This window comes from Sebastes fasciatus, chromosome 4 (assembly GCF_043250625.1).
Source record: "Sebastes fasciatus isolate fSebFas1 chromosome 4, fSebFas1.pri, whole genome shotgun sequence".
NCBI lineage: Eukaryota > Metazoa > Chordata > Actinopteri > Perciformes > Sebastidae > Sebastes > Sebastes fasciatus.
This window is the reverse complement of record NC_133798.1, coordinates 2331035-2349500: the sequence shown is the minus strand read 5'-3', so window position 1 is coordinate 2349500 and position 18466 is coordinate 2331035. Positions and strand designations below refer to the sequence as shown.

Sequence of the window (18466 nt, the reverse complement as noted above, 5' to 3'; positions counted from 1 at the left end):
GTCGCATAAATGTTTTCAGAACTAGATTTGGTGGATTGATTAGACAGAATAACAGAAAGTTTACGAGCAGGCCGCCATGTTGTTTCTTGTTTGAAACGCCACCAGAAAACCAGGAACCAATCAGGTGTATTCCACGAGAGGGTACGTCCCCGCTTGTACAACCAGTTGAGTGGAGCAGTGCGTCCCCTAGTGTCCTTGCCGGACCTTGTGGACATGTAGCTCTGGATTTAACATTACAGACCTGACCACTGACTATTTGTGTAACAATTTAGCCACAAATTCACAGACCGACCGTACAAGGTCCAGACATAGACTCGGTTTGGACCGTGTCTTGTTTTAGCATGAGCGGTGACAGCCACTATCGCTGACCAAACTTCACAAACAACTTCAGAAACAGAAACAGGTCAGTCATGCTAGGTCCCACCATCTACAACCCAAACAACAAGTAGAAGTCACAAATTCAGAAATCATTTGCTATCAGCCTGATGACAGATGAGCTTCTGGGGGCAAGGGTTTTTTTATTTCTGGTGTTCTGGTGTAGTATCCAGTGGATATCCGGGCCAAGACTTCCTTTTCCATACGCCGTTCCTTGTTTACAGTCCGATTAGCAACTTGAGGTGTGAGACAGTAGTTGGAGTAGAGAGACGACTTCTATGACTGGATTGTTTCACACGTAGCCAGTTTACAAGCTAATGTTCAACCAATAAAAAGCTAAATCATCATCAGGCAATAGCCGGTGAGTTCCCAGGTTGCATTTCGGCCAATGTGTTCTGCCTCTTTTGTTCTCCACACAGACAGTTTTCCTGCGTTCAACCAAAGCCTGCTCGAACGTGACTGGTCAATTCTACTGAGATTACAAACGAAAACCAGAATGCTTCCGATACAAAAATCTTGCCCTATTGCCTACATATGAATGCATAAACAAGGACCTGATGGCTTCCCACCCATATTTTACGGGGTGAGTCATCCCTTCGCAACAAAAATATTTACAGATATGGAACATAGTCCATTCATTCAGGCCTCGACTCGTAATGGCCCTCAACTGGAAGATCCATACGCTTCTCTTTGTAGCAGTTTGTTTTTTCTCCACCCTTCTGAGACATTTCTATGACTATATACTTACTGCTTTGAGTAAGAACGGGTTGCATCCATGGTGCTGTTTATAATGCTTGGCCAAGGAGTAGTCTTCACTTCCTGTGCAAATGGCATATTTATGTTCAAAGATTCTCTCTTTCAGTTTTTTTTTGTTCTCCCCACATAGAAATAGCCACACAGGCACTGTAAGTGGAGAACTTCAGTGAAGCGATGGCGGCTATGCGTGTCATGATTATCGCAAATTAATCACACATTTTGTATCTGTTCAAATTGCAACTTACAGGGAGATTTGTCAAGTATTAAATACTTTTTATCAACATGAAAGTGGGCAAATATGCTGCTTTATGCAAATGTATGTATATATTTATTATTGCAAACCAATGAACAACACAAAACAATGACAGATATTGATCCAGAAACCCTCACAGGTACTGCATTTAGCATAAAACAATATGCTCCAATCATAACATGTCAAACTGCAGCCCAACAGGCAACAACAGCTGTCAGTGTGTCAGTGTGCTGACTTGACTATGACTTGCCCCAAACTGCATGTGATTATCATAAAGTGGGCATGTCTGTAAAGGGGAGACTCGTGGGTACCCATAGAACCCATTTACATTCACTGATCTGGAGGTCAGAGGTCAAGGGACCCCTTTGAAAATGGCCATGTTGCCAAGATTTTGCATGAGTTTGGAGCGCGATTTAGCCTCCTTCCCAACAAGTTAGTACAACAGGGTTTTGTAGGTTTTTCTAGTTTCATATGATGTCAGTATCTTCACTCTAGCTTTTAAGAGCCCGCTACAACCTGATGATGAAAGATGAATTGGAGGCCATGCTAAATCGCAAAGAAAAGTATTTTTCTATGTCATTATTTTTCTTTATGAATGTCTGTAAATATCCAATGTTATGCTGGACTTGCTTACCTTAAAGATATCGATGGCTTGTTAGAATTGTCCTAATTATTTACACACTTACCTGCTTACCTTTGTCAATTATCCAGCGCTACCCTGATTGCAATTGCCTGGCAGCTGAGACTAGCCTTGGTATATCTCTGAGCTGTCACTTGTTTTTACATGCCCTGAAGAAGACTGTGAGTTGAAATGTGTTGGCACTAAGCCCATTTATTAAAGGCTTTTTAATTTTTTGAAAAACCGTGTCATGGCATTTTTTTGGTGTCACAAAGCTAAGTACAAGTATAACCTTTCTTTTTTTTTGGTTTTATAGTATGTCGTAGTTCAAGGTTAATTTATTGTCATTCAACAACACAGGGTTGCGCAATGAAATGGAAGTTGTCGTCTCTATATGCTACACAAGAAAAAATATAATGGGCAACTCCGGGTCTGAAAAATGAAGCCAACGCTGAAATGCCTTAAACTTCCATTCTATCTAACAGCCAGCAGGGGGCGACTCCTCTGGTTGTATAGAAGTCTATGAGAAAATGAGCCTACTTCTCACTTGCTTTATTACCTCAGTAAACATTGTCAACATGAGTTTATGGTCTCAATCTCTAGTTTCAAGTCTTCTTCAATACAGCATGATGTTTATTTAGTAAATTATGGTCCCATTTAGAGTCAGATAGAGCAGGGTGTGCTACCGGGGCTACCTTGTGATTGACAGGTTGCTACCACGGCGTTGTCCGGTCTGGGAGTTGTCTGTGTTTCCATCTTACAACTTTAACCCTTTCATAGTGTGTTTTTTCAGTTCATGAAAGTTAATTATAACCTAAAAATGACTTATTCAGCGTTCGGTTGTACTTAGCTCCACCATCTCGTGTCGCTTCTGGTTGCAAAATACCATCATGGCGACGGCCAAAACTCAAGGCTTCAAAGTGGTCCACAAACCAATGGGTGACGTCAAGGTCACTACGTCCACTTCTTATACACAGTCTATGGAAAAAAGAAAAGTTAACTAAAGGTTACGGTAGAGTACGGAGGATGAGTTGAGGAGTCTTACAGCCTGAGGAAAGAAGCTGTTCTGTAGTTTGGTGGTATGACAGCAGATAGTTCTGTATCGCTTGCCAGACGGCAGCAGGGTGAACAGGCTGCTGCTGCGGTGGGTATTGTCGTTTAATATCCTTTGGGATCTGCTTAGGCACCTCACCGATATCACTGATGTTCAGTAGATGGGTACCGATGACGTTCTGGGAAGGTTTTAATCACCCACTGTAGAGACCTCCTGTCCTGGGCCGTGCACAAACCATGCCAAAGTGTAATGAAAAAGGACACTAAGCACCACTGTTTGGTGTCATAGAAAATGTCACCACTTAGTTTTTAGTGTTTGGAAGCCAAAGGCGGTTGAGGATAACTGCTGTAGTCTCAACAGCTCTGTAACTCAGCGTTGGTCTGAGCAGGAGCCCGTCTAGTTTACTTTATTCATGCTGTTTCTCATTGACAATAGCCTCAACAAAATGAGTGGGCAAGGCTGGAAAACAGACACGAGTAGGCACACACACACACACACACACACACACACACACACACACACACACACACACACACACACACATACACACACACACACACACACACAAAATTGACCCTATTCATACGCACATGCACGCACATATACAATGGCTGAGTTTACTTGTCTGGAATAATAATGGCCCCACAATTTGGTTTAAGTTCTTAATCAGATAAAATTGTTAACATGAACCCTTGCTACCTTCTTAGTGACGCCCCCCGTTGCTATGAATAAACCAAACATTTATTTATGAAATGATTTGGCTTCAAGCGCTTTCTTTCTGATTAGGCACATTAGTTATTTTTAACACCAGGGAGCCAGAACATTCTATTTGTCTGTAACAAGGACAGCCATCATTTGCTCATGTAAAACAAGACTTGGTCAAAACCGAGTATATGGCTGGATAGGGGGTGTAACGATTCATCTGCTACATCGATGTATCCATTTATATTCCTACGATCCAACTACAGCGATAGGTACTTTGCAAGTTGTCCTTCACGGGAGACGTATATCGATCTAAAATCGTTTTGAAACGCAAAAATCAAATGTATCGACACTAAGCATTTGCACCTTGTATTTAAGGACGACAAACATTATAGGAAAGTGTTTTTTAGCACTTTTATTAGTAATGAAATGTTAAAGGTCCCATATTGTAAAAAAGTGAGATTTTCATGCCTTTTATATCATAAAGCAGGTTTAAGTGCTTTATAAATATTATTAAACTATTGAAACGTTCAATATACAGAGTAATATGCACAGCCCATATTCAGAAATTGTGCGTTTGAAACAAGCCGTTTAGATTTCTGTCCATTTGTGATGTAACAAGTATACAATATTTAGAACATTACACGGTTTTAAACGTAAACATTCTAAATGTGTCCCAGTTTATTTCCTGTTGCAGTGGATGTGAATGACATCAGCTTACAGGAAGTAAACATGGTCCCAAACTGTTGCCTAGCAACACAATTCCATTACAATACCGTTGAAATGCATTAAAACGGAGCGTTTCAGACAGAGGGTGAATACAGGTATATTCAAGCAGACAGTATGAGGAAAATAAAGGTTTTTTGAACATTACAGCATGTAAACATGTTCTAGTAGAAACACAAAACACAAGTATGAATCTGAAAATGAGCACGATATGGGACCTTTAAATGTTACTCCGGTTCACTCTCCAGACATGCGCCAGCTTGCCAGCTTGCCAGCTCTGCCCTCTGCAGTGCGAGCACGCATCCATGGCGTGCATGCAGACGCACGGCACACTGGACTTCTCGCTCTCTCACCCGGTAGCGGCGTGGAGAGGAGCCGGTCGATAGAGTTTCAGGCGCTATCAGTCCACTTGACGAGGGCGTCTTCACCCACAGGTGCTTTCCCTGTGCGCTGTCGCTTTTTCATTCAGAGAAAATGACTTTCCTTTCCCCGTCATGACATCTATGTGCACACATTATCAACCTCACGTATCCAGCCAGAGAGCAGACGGTCGGCGAGGCGAAGCATCACGGGAGTTAAGTAAAAAACGAAACCGAAGTTCAGCTAACGTTAGTCTAACAGATTTTTAATATATTTTTCTGTATGTTTTCATGTATGAAAAGAGCCCAAATTAACCCTGTAGGTGGACTACTTGATTACTATCAGCAGATTATTTAAACAGCGTTTGTATAGGAATGATTCTGTCCCAAGCTGTTTGATCACTATCAGCTGTCTGATCACTATTAGCTGTTTGATCACTATCAGCTGTTTGATCACTATCAGCTGTCTGATCACTATTAGCTGTTTGATCATTATCAGCTGTTTGATCACTATCAGCTGTCTGATCACTATTAGCTGTTTGATCACTATCAGCTGTCTGATCACTATCAGCTGTCTGATCACTATTAGCTGTTTGATCACTATCAGCTGTTTGATCACTGTCAGCTGTCTGATCACTATCAGCTGTTTGATCACTATTAGCTGTTTGATCACTATCAGCGTTTGATCTCTGTATTATTGCTCTACCGTTTATATTGAAAATGAGAACAGAAGCAGCAGGTTAAACCACTGTTCATATAACTTGAATAGAAGTTGGTGTATTTCATTTGTTGTTAAATATTGCTACAATCTATTGTTAATATAACTGAATCAGCAGGTCCTGCAGTTGCACTTCTTATTATTTTCAAATAAGAGGTGTATGTATTTGCCATTAATCGTTGTTTACTATTCATAACCATAATGAATGTATTCCTGATTCCTATATAATAAGCGTTTTCAGTCCAAAATGAGGGCAGCGGCTGGTGTCAAAAAACTCCGGAGTTTCGTTTCTTTGCTTTTATACTTCTATAGGGGACACGCTGCTCCATTCAACTGGACGTTCAAGTGGTGATGTACCCGTTTGTGGGATGCATCTGATTGGTCCCTGGTTTTCTGCTTGCTGTTTCAAACAGGAAACAACATGGCGGCCTGCGCGTACATTTTCTGTTTTTCTGTCTAAACAATCCACCAAAATCTACTTCTGAAAACATGTTAAGGCTATGCCACTGCTGAATGGTTTCATTTTAGAACTATATCACCCAGTTTGACAGCTCGATCCAAGTTTCATGAGCCGGACGCATCGTGCTGGACGAGCTCATTTGCATAAAGGACTTTTCTCGCCTTTTCATTTTGAAAGAGCAACGGCCAATGAGGCCGACCAATCATGTAACTTCATCACAAAACTCACTCACTCACTCACTCACTCACTCACTCACTCACTCACTCACTCACTCACTCAGTGACAGACTTTTGTGTTTGTAATCGAATATTAATAGCAATCACGATTTGTCATATTCATATATCCACATTTTTTGTGCAGCCGCAGATGGTTTTACGTCGGCACACAGCGGCACAGTCAGCAACGTCTCACACACACATACACACACAAATACAACATGTCGTTCAGTGTGAGTGAAGAAGACATAAAGCTACAATTTCTCACAACTGCAAGTACAAAATGAGCAGTGGAGGAACAACACTGTGACCGGCTCGTCTGCAGACAGCACGGAGCACATTATGGTACATTCAAGATCTACTCAGTAGAAATGAGCATTGAGTGATGGTAAATATCATGATCAGGGATGTTAATAATTAACCATTTAACCGTTAACCGACATTAAGAATCTTAACCGATTAACGCTATCGGTTAAAAAGTTGAAAAGAAATGTTAATAATTAATTAAAAGGCTGAGAAAACTTTTATTTAAGAAACGTTATCGTCTCCGACCAAAACTCCGGTGTCTCCCCTGTTCCCTCCGGCCGCGGTCGGGAGGCTGAGGCAGGAAAAGCCAACACTAGGATCAGCATTGATTCATGGAGAGACCTTCGTCTGGTCAGCTAACATTACTGCCAAGCAGCTGAAATATAGAGTGATATTGTGCTTTTAGCTGACGTGTGTCGCCTCACTGTTTTGACTGATACTCGTTCATGTCTATGTAGAGCGAGCACAAGCGCGAGCAACAGGACGCTGACTTTAGTTGACTTAACGGCCACAGGTGTCGCTGTTAACAAGACATTTCTGAGTCTTACAAACAGTCCCTTTAAATCAAATATTTAAATAAAAATTCTGTCATTTATTTCCTAATCATTTGAATTGTGTATGTTTATGCAAGTAACCACTATAGATGACAAAGTAAAAGACAGCATTAGAATTGTTGACGGTTGGAATGTAGCACAACGTGGAAGTGAAAGCAGCGCTCTGTTTATTTAAGTCTCTCATAGAAAGTCTTTCACTTAACCACATTGTATTTGTACATCTTTGTGTGTTTACTGAGTGCTCTTTAGTCAAGGTGACAGACTTGTCTGGTTTTGTCAGAGCTTTTCACACCGAGCCCCGAGAACGTCAGAGCTTTCACACGAGAAAAACAGAGATGGGAAAAGGATATGACGGACTTACAGAAAGGCACGACAGAAAGCATTTGTATCTAGTCTGCATGAACACAAACAAGGCACAATCACTCCTTAGTTTGAAGGCTGTGGCAGCTTTACAGCTTTACAGCTCTTAAATTCACCTCTACAAATCATTATAGCACTAAAATGTGTTAATATTTGTAAAAAAAAAGTGGATTTTAAAAAGAGCTTTGGGGTCATTTTTATATTAAACAGACTCAATGAACAATACGCTCCCTCTTCTCCAGTGTTGTTTTGTGTAATTGAACGCCAAAAGCCACAGAATTGGTTCCATTTGCTCGGAAATAAACCTACACACACAATCACACACACATATACACACACACACACACACACACACAGTAGATGTTTGGATATGTGACACCGCTGCCTTGGTTGGGTGGCTCAGACACAAAATGTAATATGATGCAATATTTGTGATAGCCCCAAGATCTCAGCGGTATTCTGCAGTAATAGTACGGCTTTGATTGATGGAGAGCTCAAGGCGAAATGTCGGCGCCTGCGAGGTCTTCATCGAGCAAGAGAACTTTGTTACTTTCTGGAAAAAAAACTTGTCTTCAAGTGTTGATGTGACATTTCAATCCGTGTCTGCCTGCCTGTTTTTCCTCCGAAAAGTTTCATCTCTGCACTGAGGTCCCAGAGGTTTTAACTGTATTCACTCCTTTGTTACTGCTTTGCATTTAATTACAAAGCTGCGATGTGTGCGCACACACTGACCAACAAACACACACACACACACACACACACACACATACACACACACCTACACACACACTAATATCACTCTTATTGTCAGTTTCCTACAGGGATCCTGGGTTTGCATTGTCTGTCTCCCACTCGCTGTCTCTTTGTGTGTGTGAGGTGTGTGTGTGCATGAGGTGTGTATGTGTGTGTGTGTGTGTGTGTTTGAACAGGGCTCTGCGTTTGCTTGTGCAGGCACTCTGAAGCATCTGTGTTTACCGTCTCAACAGAGAGCAAGAGATTGAGAGAGAGAGAGATTGAGATAGACAAACCGTGGACACACACAGACATGCCAGCCTCTGCAGTGAAAACAAACGCTCCTTTGCCAGTCTTCCCACACTCCCTCTTTTCCTCTCTTTGTCTATCTCGCTGTCTGTCTGTCTGTCCTTCCGTCTCTCACGTATTCTCTGTTACCAGTGATTGAACAATATGGCTTGAAACTGTTTCTAGTTTCTTTGTCTAAAGTCCGTGTAAAGCAAAAATAAATATGCATTCTGGGTTTGTCACACCACAGAAAAATGTGTTACTGACCACCCAGCCAAATTGCCGTCTGACGGGCGGATTGGGGATATGGGGCCTGAGTCCTTCTGATCGAGGCTCAGCCCGTGGACGGTGTGAGGCCGGTAACGGTCCCTCGGTGTGGGAGGATCCCCTCCCGGATCCCCTCTCCCCTCTCCCCTCTCCCCTCTCACCTCTCCCCTCTCCGGCGCTGGCTGGCCCCTGCCGGGCGTATTTCATCCGAGGCGTTCGGTCGGCTTGGAAAGGCTTGGGGTGAGGGTGACTCGCGGCCGCGAAGCTTTACAGCGCCCCCGCCTGGTCCTCGCCGCCAGGACCGTGGACAAAGTGCTTGCTTTTGTGGTCCTGATAGTCTCAAAGACATTCGTTGCCCTGGTACTCCATACTGACTATTCATTTTTAGTTTAGTTAGTTTACAGAAAAAGAATAAATATACATAGGACATGAGATGGATTAAAATCATGAAAATATAATACAAAACAAAAACAGTGATGAAAATGTATTGTGGGACTTGAACATGCAATCCTGTCAACAGGAGTCTCTACTAGGATGCTCTACCGACTGAGCTAGCCAACATAACCTTTGACGTCGTCCTGGGTTTTGGCTTTCAAAAACCACGTTTGTGAAGATGGGTGGAGTTATGTTAAGGATGGCTCCAGTGCGTCATCGAGCCATGAATTCAGCCCCGCCTTAAAAATCCTGAACACAAAACTGGCCAAAAACAGTTTAACGATCTAATCTAACTCCACAATCCAGTACTACAGCGTTCAGTCTTTGCACGTTTTCAGTAATAATTTTCCAACATTTATAATGTGTTTAGAAACAAATCTCTGAATTTCCTTTACACGGCCTTTAAATAAAAGTCATGACGGCAATATCGCTATTGTTTATGTCCACTCTGAGAGAGCACAGTGATGGACGATTGTCCTATTCACTCTGTCACTCTCGTGCTATTGCTCTAGATGTTAAGTGTGTATGTATAGATCTGAGCCGACAGCATCATTACACAAAACAAGCTGCATTTTTCTCATGTCTAGACAGTAGCTCTTTATTTAAGAATGATCCCGTTTCTGTTTCAAATTATTATGTTGTATCCCTAATCTATCTCCACGTCCTCTTTTCAGCCCAGTCGCACAGCAGTTTGTGAAATAGTCATGAAATTGAATGCATTGATTTGTGTACATAGACACGAATGTCACATTTTTTGCCTGATGATCAGCACGAAATCAATTTGTATGTAATCCTAATTGTGAACCGGGAAGAATAGAGAGCGGCAAAACGCCACGTAGGAAGGAGGTGGATGGGTGGGTCAAAAAACACAGGACTTTCCCCAGGAGACCGCTGTTTGTGTCCCGTGTGAAACCACAAGTCAGAGTTGATTTATTTGTCACTAACTTCCATACTTGAGTTACGGTTCTTCCAGAGTTAACCCAAACCACCATCTTTTCCTAACTAAGTAGTTTTGTTGCCTAAGCCTAACCAAGTCGATCTTTTCCTAAACCTTAATAAGTAGTTTTGTTGCCTGAACCTAACCAAGTCAAGAAATTGACACGTGCGTCACATGTTGCTGGACATTCGTAGGGAAACATACGAAAAATACGATGTTGAAAGTCGTGCTGAGCATCTCTAAAAAAAAAAGAGGGAAATTTGTGTCTATGTACACAAATAAAATAGATTAACTTTTGGGACTATTTCACGAACTGCCATGAAACTGTTGGTCTTTTCCTTAAGCCTGTCTTCTTTTTTCTTAAAGGTACAGTGTAGGATTAGTGGATCTAGTGGATCGGTTGCAGATTGCAACCAACTGAATACCCCTCTGCTCACTCCTCCCTTTCCAAGACTGAGCCACCGAATGCAAAACCGTGGTAACGCCGTTCGCCTCGCTCAGAGGCAATCCTTACCATAATAACGCTACTTTAGGAGCAACGGAAGTCAGACGGCAGCTGGTGGTACCACGGTTTTGCTACGGTGGCCTTCAGGTAACATAAAAATGGGAAAAGCCCTCTTTGGAGCCAGTGTTTGGTTTGAGCAACATGGCGAACTGAAGAGGACCTGCGCCCTGTGTAGCTATGCAGGGTTAATTCTAAGCTAATGCAACGATGTATGTTCATACAACGGTTCGTATGATATCTTACGAAAAAGTTATTGTTCCTTTTTCGTTTTTTTTCCTACAAATGTCCAGCAATGCTTGTCTATTTGCGCCATGCATTTTGTCATACAGTCTATTCAAAATAAACTTCCGTCTTCACGGGACACCACTTCCTTAGGTTTAGGCAAGAAAACTGCGTAGTTAGGCTTAGGAAATGATCAACTTGGTTAGGATTAGGCAACAAAACTACTTAGTTAGGTTTAGGAAAAGATCGACTTGGTTAGGATTAGGCAACAAAACTACTTAGTTAGGTTTAGGAAAAGATCGACTTGGTTAGGATTAGGCAACAAAACTAATTAGTAAGGCTTAGGAAAACATCGACTTGGTTAGGATTAGGCAACAAAACTATTTAGTAAGGTTTGGGAAAAGATCGACTTGGTTAGGATTAGGCAACAAACTACTTAGGCTTAGGAAAAGATTGTTTTGGTTAGGTTTAGGCAAGAAAACTACTTTGTTATGTTCCGGAACTAGTGTTACTTTCTTACATGACAAATAAATCAATGTTGACTTCTGGTTTCACACGGGACACGAATATCAGTATATTTTGACCCACCCATTCACTCCGACCTCCTGGTAGTGGCTAGAAGGGAGCCCGCAAACTGGGGAAACTCTTGCAAGATTGTTAAGGTTAGGGATTGACCTTGTATGGTTAAGGTTAGGCATTGACCTCGAATGATTAAGGTTAGGGATTGACCTTGTATGGTTAAGGTTAGGCATTGACCTCGAATGATTAAGGTTAGGGATTGACCTTGTATGGTTAAGGTTAGGCATTGACCTCGAATGATTAAGGTTAGAAATTGACCTCGTATGGTTAAAGTTAGGGATTGACCTCGAATGGTTAAGGTTAGGCATTGACCTCGAATGGTTAAGGATAGGGATTGACCTCGAATGGTTAAGGATAGGGATTGACCTCGAATGATTAAGGTTAGAGATTGACCTTGAATGATTAAGGATAGGGATTGACCTCGAATGATTAAGGTTAGGCATTGACCTTGGATGATTAAGGTTAGGCATTGACCTCGAATGAATAAGGTTAGGCATTGACCTCGAATGATTAAGGTTAGGCATTGACCTCGAATGGTTATGGTTAGGCAACTGACCTTGAATGGTTAAGGTTAGGGATTGACCTTGAATGCTTAAGGTTAGGCATTGACCCCGAATGGTTGGTTAGGATAGGTCATCTGGCAGTGAGTCTCGCGAGAGTTTTTGCAGATTCACAGATCAGATTTTACGTTTTGCGGACTCCCTTCTAGACACAACCTGACCTCCTCCCTACGCATTGTTCGCCGCTATATATATTTCCTGGTTCACGATTGTGTTAATTATTGCATTACTTTTCGTAGGTATAGCTTCGCACAGTGTATGAGACCAGCCTGAACACAAACACAAAGATTCTTATTTTCAGGTGATTAAAGGTACACTTTAATGACACTAATGAAAACATAGTTATATATAATATTATATTCTATTTCGGCTAATAGATCCGCCGAAATATTACACACTGCTCCTGTAATGTTTCTCTCTTTCTCCTTTTCTTCTCTCTCCCAACTCTCTGTCTCTTTCTCCTCCTATATCTTTCAGCCAGTTGTTTGTACTGCTTTTGACTGACATAACTTCAGTCTTGGTGACACCAAGTAAACCAAACTGTGTATAAGAAGGCATGAGGAAATCAATATAGAAATACATAGAAGTATGTGTGTGTGTGTTTTTCCATGTCTGTGTTCCTTTCAGTACGTTCTCGATGTGTGCATCTGTGTACTTCCGTGTGGATGGGCATTTATGGAATAGAAAAGGGAGTTTGTGAAAGAAAGAAAATGAAAAAGAAAAAAAGGAAAGACTTAAGTTTTCCCTCTTAATGTCCTATCAGGAGTTTGGGATGGGGTGTTAGGTCATTGTTGTTGTTGAGCCGAGGCAGCTGGGGAACACTACAAGGTCATAGGTCATGTCTGCATGTGCGTGTCTGCCTCTTTGTGTGTTTAGTCTTTAAAATGTCTGACAAGGTCCACGTAGCATAGGGACTGAGCCAGACAGGTCTTGAATACAGAAGACTGTTATTATCCAAAGCCTCATTCAGAGACTTTGAGAATTGTCCTCTTTCACAGAACTTTGCTTTTGGCTCGAGCTGGTGAAATTTGTGTGATTCGAAAATTGTTAAGGTTATCGGTTATATTACTGCTACTTGTGTTGTCGTAATATTAAATATAAACTGATACCATAGAGTGTTCCAGGGATGACGTTAGAGTCACACGGGTTCCATAATCAAAAAGCCAATGGGATTCTTCCATTGGCTTTTTGATTATTGCAATAAAGCTCTGTGGCATAAAAATGTTTGATACGTCCACGTTTTGTTCTACAAAATAATCTCCAGGAATAAACATGATTATGAAATGAAATGAATAGTGTGAAGCAATGAAAGTGTGAATGCAATTGCCGGAAGTAAAAAGCTAACGTTAGGCTATAAACGAACTACGCCACAGTTGCATGAACGCGAGTATAAACAGCGAGGCTGTTAAGGCGGACGTGTCAGCGTGATGACATTCAGTAGTCTCATTCAGCCGCTTGTGAGCAACGGCCTTTTTTAAGACATATAAAAGCTTCAAAATTCACAAGGTGGATATTTTCTAACATATTTTACATTGTAGAACAAAACGTTAAAATCTCTTCAGCTTGTGTTAACCACGTACCTTATTTCAAGCATCTAACTGAAAACCCATGACTCCGAGACAAATGTTTTTCGTTCGTCAACCAATCGGAATATCGGCGGTTTGATCCCCGGCTCCTCTATTCCCCCAAATTGAACCCTTGAATGCTGACATGTAGTGTAAAGCACTTTGAGTGGTCGAAAGACTAGAAAGGCGCTACATAAATGCACGTCCATTTATAAGGGATGCTCATTTTGAAAAATGTTCTTAACCGATAACCGACCCTTGTTAACCGATTATTAACCGTTAACCGACAACATTTGTGTCTCGTACCAGCAGTAGGAGCACAACAGATATTAGTTGACGGGAGTCTCCAGTTCAGCGTCCGGGAGCGTTAACTTAGCAGCTACGATGCTGCGTGTAGTGTCACGGACATGCAGCCACTTTCCCAGTAAAAGTCTCCACTGCACATTTAGTTTAGTTTAGCATGTTGTCAGCTGTGTGTCTGCCCGGTGAAACGATAATCTGTCTGCCCGGCATAACTTGTATTTGTGCTACGTTAGCAGCTCTAGCATTGCACGTAGTCAGTGTAACTTTAGCGAGTTTCCAACAGACCGCGTGTGTGTGTTGGTGGTGAGTGTGAGGTTGTCGGTGGTGTTCTAGCTGTGATCGTAGGTGTAGCAGTGTGTGTACAGTTTATTTGTCGGTGAATAAATGCTATGAAACTAAAACTCCTCTGCTCAAGCGAGCCAGAGACCGGAGCTGACTTCCTGTATCCTGCAATTCCGGCTCCGCCTCTTAAGGTGGGCTGTTAAGGTGGACCAGCTTTTCTTCTTAAAGTGACGAGTCGCTCCTCTGCCGCTCAGCTTTTGAATTAATTATTAATATTTCTTTTATCCGTTTTAACCGATAGCGTTAAACGGTTAAAATGCTTAATGTCGGTTAACGGTTAAACGGTTAATTATGGACATCCCTACCATTTACCATTAACATTCCTGTAGCGATGAGCTTGGAATACACTGATTAGAGTGATCTGGATACTCATTTTCAAGGAAAAATGGACTTCAGAAAGATCAGGGCGACATTTTATTAAAAGCAATGTCATTACTTTTCAATATGTTAATACTAAATCCTTCCTTCTCCCGTTTCTAGAACATTGATGAGGACGACACACAGTTCATGACCAACTGTGCCCCTGCGGTAACAGAGAGCACACCTCGCCGACGCACCAGGATACAGGTCTTCTGGACGGCGCCACCTTCTGGGTCCGGCTGTGTTATACTGAAGTGAGTTAAATTTTTTGTCTACTTATGTTCCTTCTAGGGCCGTCAAAGTTAACACAATGATAACGCGTTAACGCAAATTGGTTTTGTCACCACAAATTTCTCTAACGCATCAATACAGCTTGCGATGGGTTCTATGGGTACCCACGAGTCTTCCCTTTACAGACACGCCCACTTTATGATAATCACATAAAGTTCGGGGCAAGTCATACGCCTGGAAAATACAGGGAACGTCAGGAGCGCGTGGCGGCTGCGTGGCGTGGTGGCTGCGTAATTCGCGCGTCGGGTGTTTACACCAGCTGCGTGTCTGCTGCTTTTCTGCTGCGTTTCTGCTGCTGCAGCTGCTGCTGTCAGCCCTTTCTTGCTGCATAGAGTTTGCCTTTTAGTGTCCATTTAATTTCAATATAAATGTCATTTATATTTATTTTAGACAGAGAAAGGTAAAGAAACGTGTGGTAATTTGTAAATAATAGTAATAATCAACAATTAAAACTCTGTACTGTATTCATTCATGGAGCTCTCCAAGTCACTGCATATTCTGGAACACTGTCCGGCACATATTTCAGAATAAAAGCCTTGTGTTAACAAATGAAGGAATTCTGTCAACAGAAAAAACGCTTGAGGGCTTTTATTTCGAAATGAAAGCAGGAAGTGTTGATTTAAAAATAAGTCTTTACTTGCTGGTATGATGTCAATAGATCACCTTCACTGTCCGTGACATATTCTACAGATACAGACATCGAAACTGTAGTAATGTAGCTGATATGATGTTAATATACTGTCAATAGATCCCTTTCACTGTGACGCGCGTCTCACGCGGGCAGTGTGGCTGCTTTAACCTGTTAACAGGGACGCCGAAATAAAAAACAACAGGTACAGCAGCCGCCACGCGCTCCTGATGTTCCTGGGCTGTTATGTTTTGAGCATATTTTTTTTGCTAAATGCAGTACCTGTGAGAGTTTCTGGACAATATCTGTCAATGTTTTGTGTTATTAATTGATTTCCAATAATAAATATATATATACACATTTGCATAAACTCCCACTCCCATGTTGAGTATTAAATACTTGAAAAATCTCCATTTGTGATACATTTTGAACAGATGAGAAAATGTTTGTTTAAATTGCGATTAATTGTGATTAACTTTGGACAATCATAAAAAGAATTGTGATTAAATATTTTAATCAATTGACAGCCCTAGCTCCGAACTTTAAATAAGATTAAACTTTTGATAGGCATTTGTAATGGTGCCATTGTTGGAGAGCAAAAACTGCAAAAATTTAAATCAGCTTGCAGATACTTAAAAGTTGAGATATTACATTAATCACTGGGACTGTTTAGAAAACTCTCCAAATCTTCCAAATCCAAGATTTCAAAGGCAGCTACCAAAACAACTTGCATTAATTTGCTATGTTGGTGGAACATCAAAGCCAAAAAGAAAAACAACAAGCAAAATGATCATGTGAAATTAGTTTTCTTTAGCATTAAAAGGCTGCTCAGAGGGAGACTCTGAAATCTCAGATGATAAAACCTGACATCAACAACAAAGACAGAGTTCAAATGAGTCCCTGTTCACTGATATTGGACAAAAAATAAAGGTAAGAAAAGGTTTACTCAAACAAGTTTCAAATCCCCTCAAGTTGATTTCCATGCTGTGACGAAATTAATGTAAATCAGTGGCTGCCTAAAAGAAAGGAAATCAATCTGAAAAGCATATGGTGTGCTAATGGAAAGTTGTTTATAGGTAAAATTAAAAACCACCAGTATGATCCATCAAGTTATATAATTCCACAACAGCAGGAGCACTTTATCTACAGTCTATCTAACAGTGTATCTATCTCCTTTTAGACAAAATCTGGACTGCTTTACTCCCAATAAATACTGTCCCTTCACATGGTCATTGTTGTTTTTACAGGTAGCTGTTATTGGTTATAGGTAACACATTAAGGGAGCTAATACCAGGTGTTCCTTCAGAAGCCTTGGCCCACTGTGGCTGGTGTAAAGGGACTGGCTCTACAACAAAGAGACAGATGATGGTTACGGGGGGGCAATTTGTGGTTTGAAGCAGGTGTGACTCTAACCCTGCACTGTGTTATTTCAAGAGTGGTGTGTGTGTATGTATGTGTGTGTGTGTGTGTGTGTGTGTGTGTGTGACCTTAGTTTTATGTGGCTGTGTGAGACAGCAGCAGCAGCTTCAAGAATACTCCCAAACTGTGAATTGCTGAAAAATGTGAGTTTTTTTTCAGTGATGTAAGTGTTTTCTTGTGAAATATGGTGGTGGGGTGGAACTAGTGGTGTGGTATAACGGATTTATCAGAAAAAAACTGAAAAAGCGTCAGACTTGTCTTTTATGAACTCCAGAATATCTTCACAGCGATTCTGGTTGACTACTGTATATGTAATGCATTGGACTTATTACAGAAGTGATCAACCTAAACACCTATTATTGGACTTGGCTAGCATCTCTGGTGATAATTTGTTGCATCTATTATTACTAGGGCTGTCAATCAATTCAAATATCTAATCGCGATTACTCGCGTGATTGTCCATAGTCATTTGCGATTAATTGCAAATTAATTGCACATGTTTTATCGGTTCTAAATGTACCTTAAAGGGAGATTCGTTAAGTATTTAATACTCTTATCAACATGGGAGTGGGCAAATATGCTGCTTTATGCAAATGTGTGTATATATTTATTATTGGAAAATAAATTAACAACACAAAACAATGACAGATATTGTCCATAAACCCTCACAGGTACTGCATTTAAATTGCTCAAATCATAACATGGCAAACTCGAGCCTGTTTTTCCTGGACAAAATATAGCGTAAGTTTGGAGCATTATTTAGCCTCTTTCCCAACGATTTAGTATGACATGGTTGGTACCAATGGATTCCAATGGATATTGCGTTATGCATTTGTATATAGAAAATTGACCCCGCTGGAAACAATGTTGAGAACAGTGACAATGAACTGGTACAGCGAAGTTGTAGGCCAGAAAACCAAAACAATGAGCTTAAAGACATTAAAATGTATCATAGAGCTGAGGGAAACTAGAGTTGGGTGATAATTTGCAGTGGGTTCGTTACTATGGGCAACCTCTTTCACAATCATTTTACCCATTGTTGATATGAAAACACTGATTAACGCAGCATTAACTCTCAATATCAAAACCAGTTTCTGTCTCAAAAGATGGTAAATGTTGGGCTCTATAGAGAGCCGAAGTCCCACCCCTTCCGGTGGACCACGTCGGACCTTAGTCAACGACGAGAGACAGATATTTTTTTTCATCCCAACATTTTTTTATGTATTTGTTCATCTTTTACAAAGGGGTTTACCCTGATTCGTGCTCTGAATTACAAAGGCTTTATCACAATAATCCATGATTAAAAGTTATTAGTGCATTATATTGACAGTAGCTATACTTGCATCCATATTTGTGTCTAGCGTATGCACCATCACCTCAGCTTCTCTCTGGAGAAAGAAAGTTTGAACATGATTGAACACATTGGAATGTGTTTAGCCCCTGGACTACAATACTTTGACGCTCATGTCATGATGAACTTATCAATTCTTAATGTTGTTCTTACAAGAGCCACAGGCTGTTGTGGAATTAAAAGAAAATCATTAGGTAGGAAGCCAAATAGAACAAGAATGCATTA

The 18466-nt window shown here is 41.0% G+C and overlaps 1 protein-coding gene across 1 annotated transcript in view; it reads left to right on the top strand.

The window, feature by feature from the left end:
- Positions 1 to 18466, top strand: part of LOC141766924 (spondin-1-like) — a 191647-nt gene that overhangs the window by 15323 nt on the left and 157858 nt on the right. Inside the window, exon 3 of the mRNA XM_074634131.1 lies at positions 14673 to 14806. Within this exon, the coding sequence (XP_074490232.1) occupies positions 14673 to 14806 (134 nt within the window). The remainder of the gene's footprint in view (positions 1 to 14672; positions 14807 to 18466) is intronic.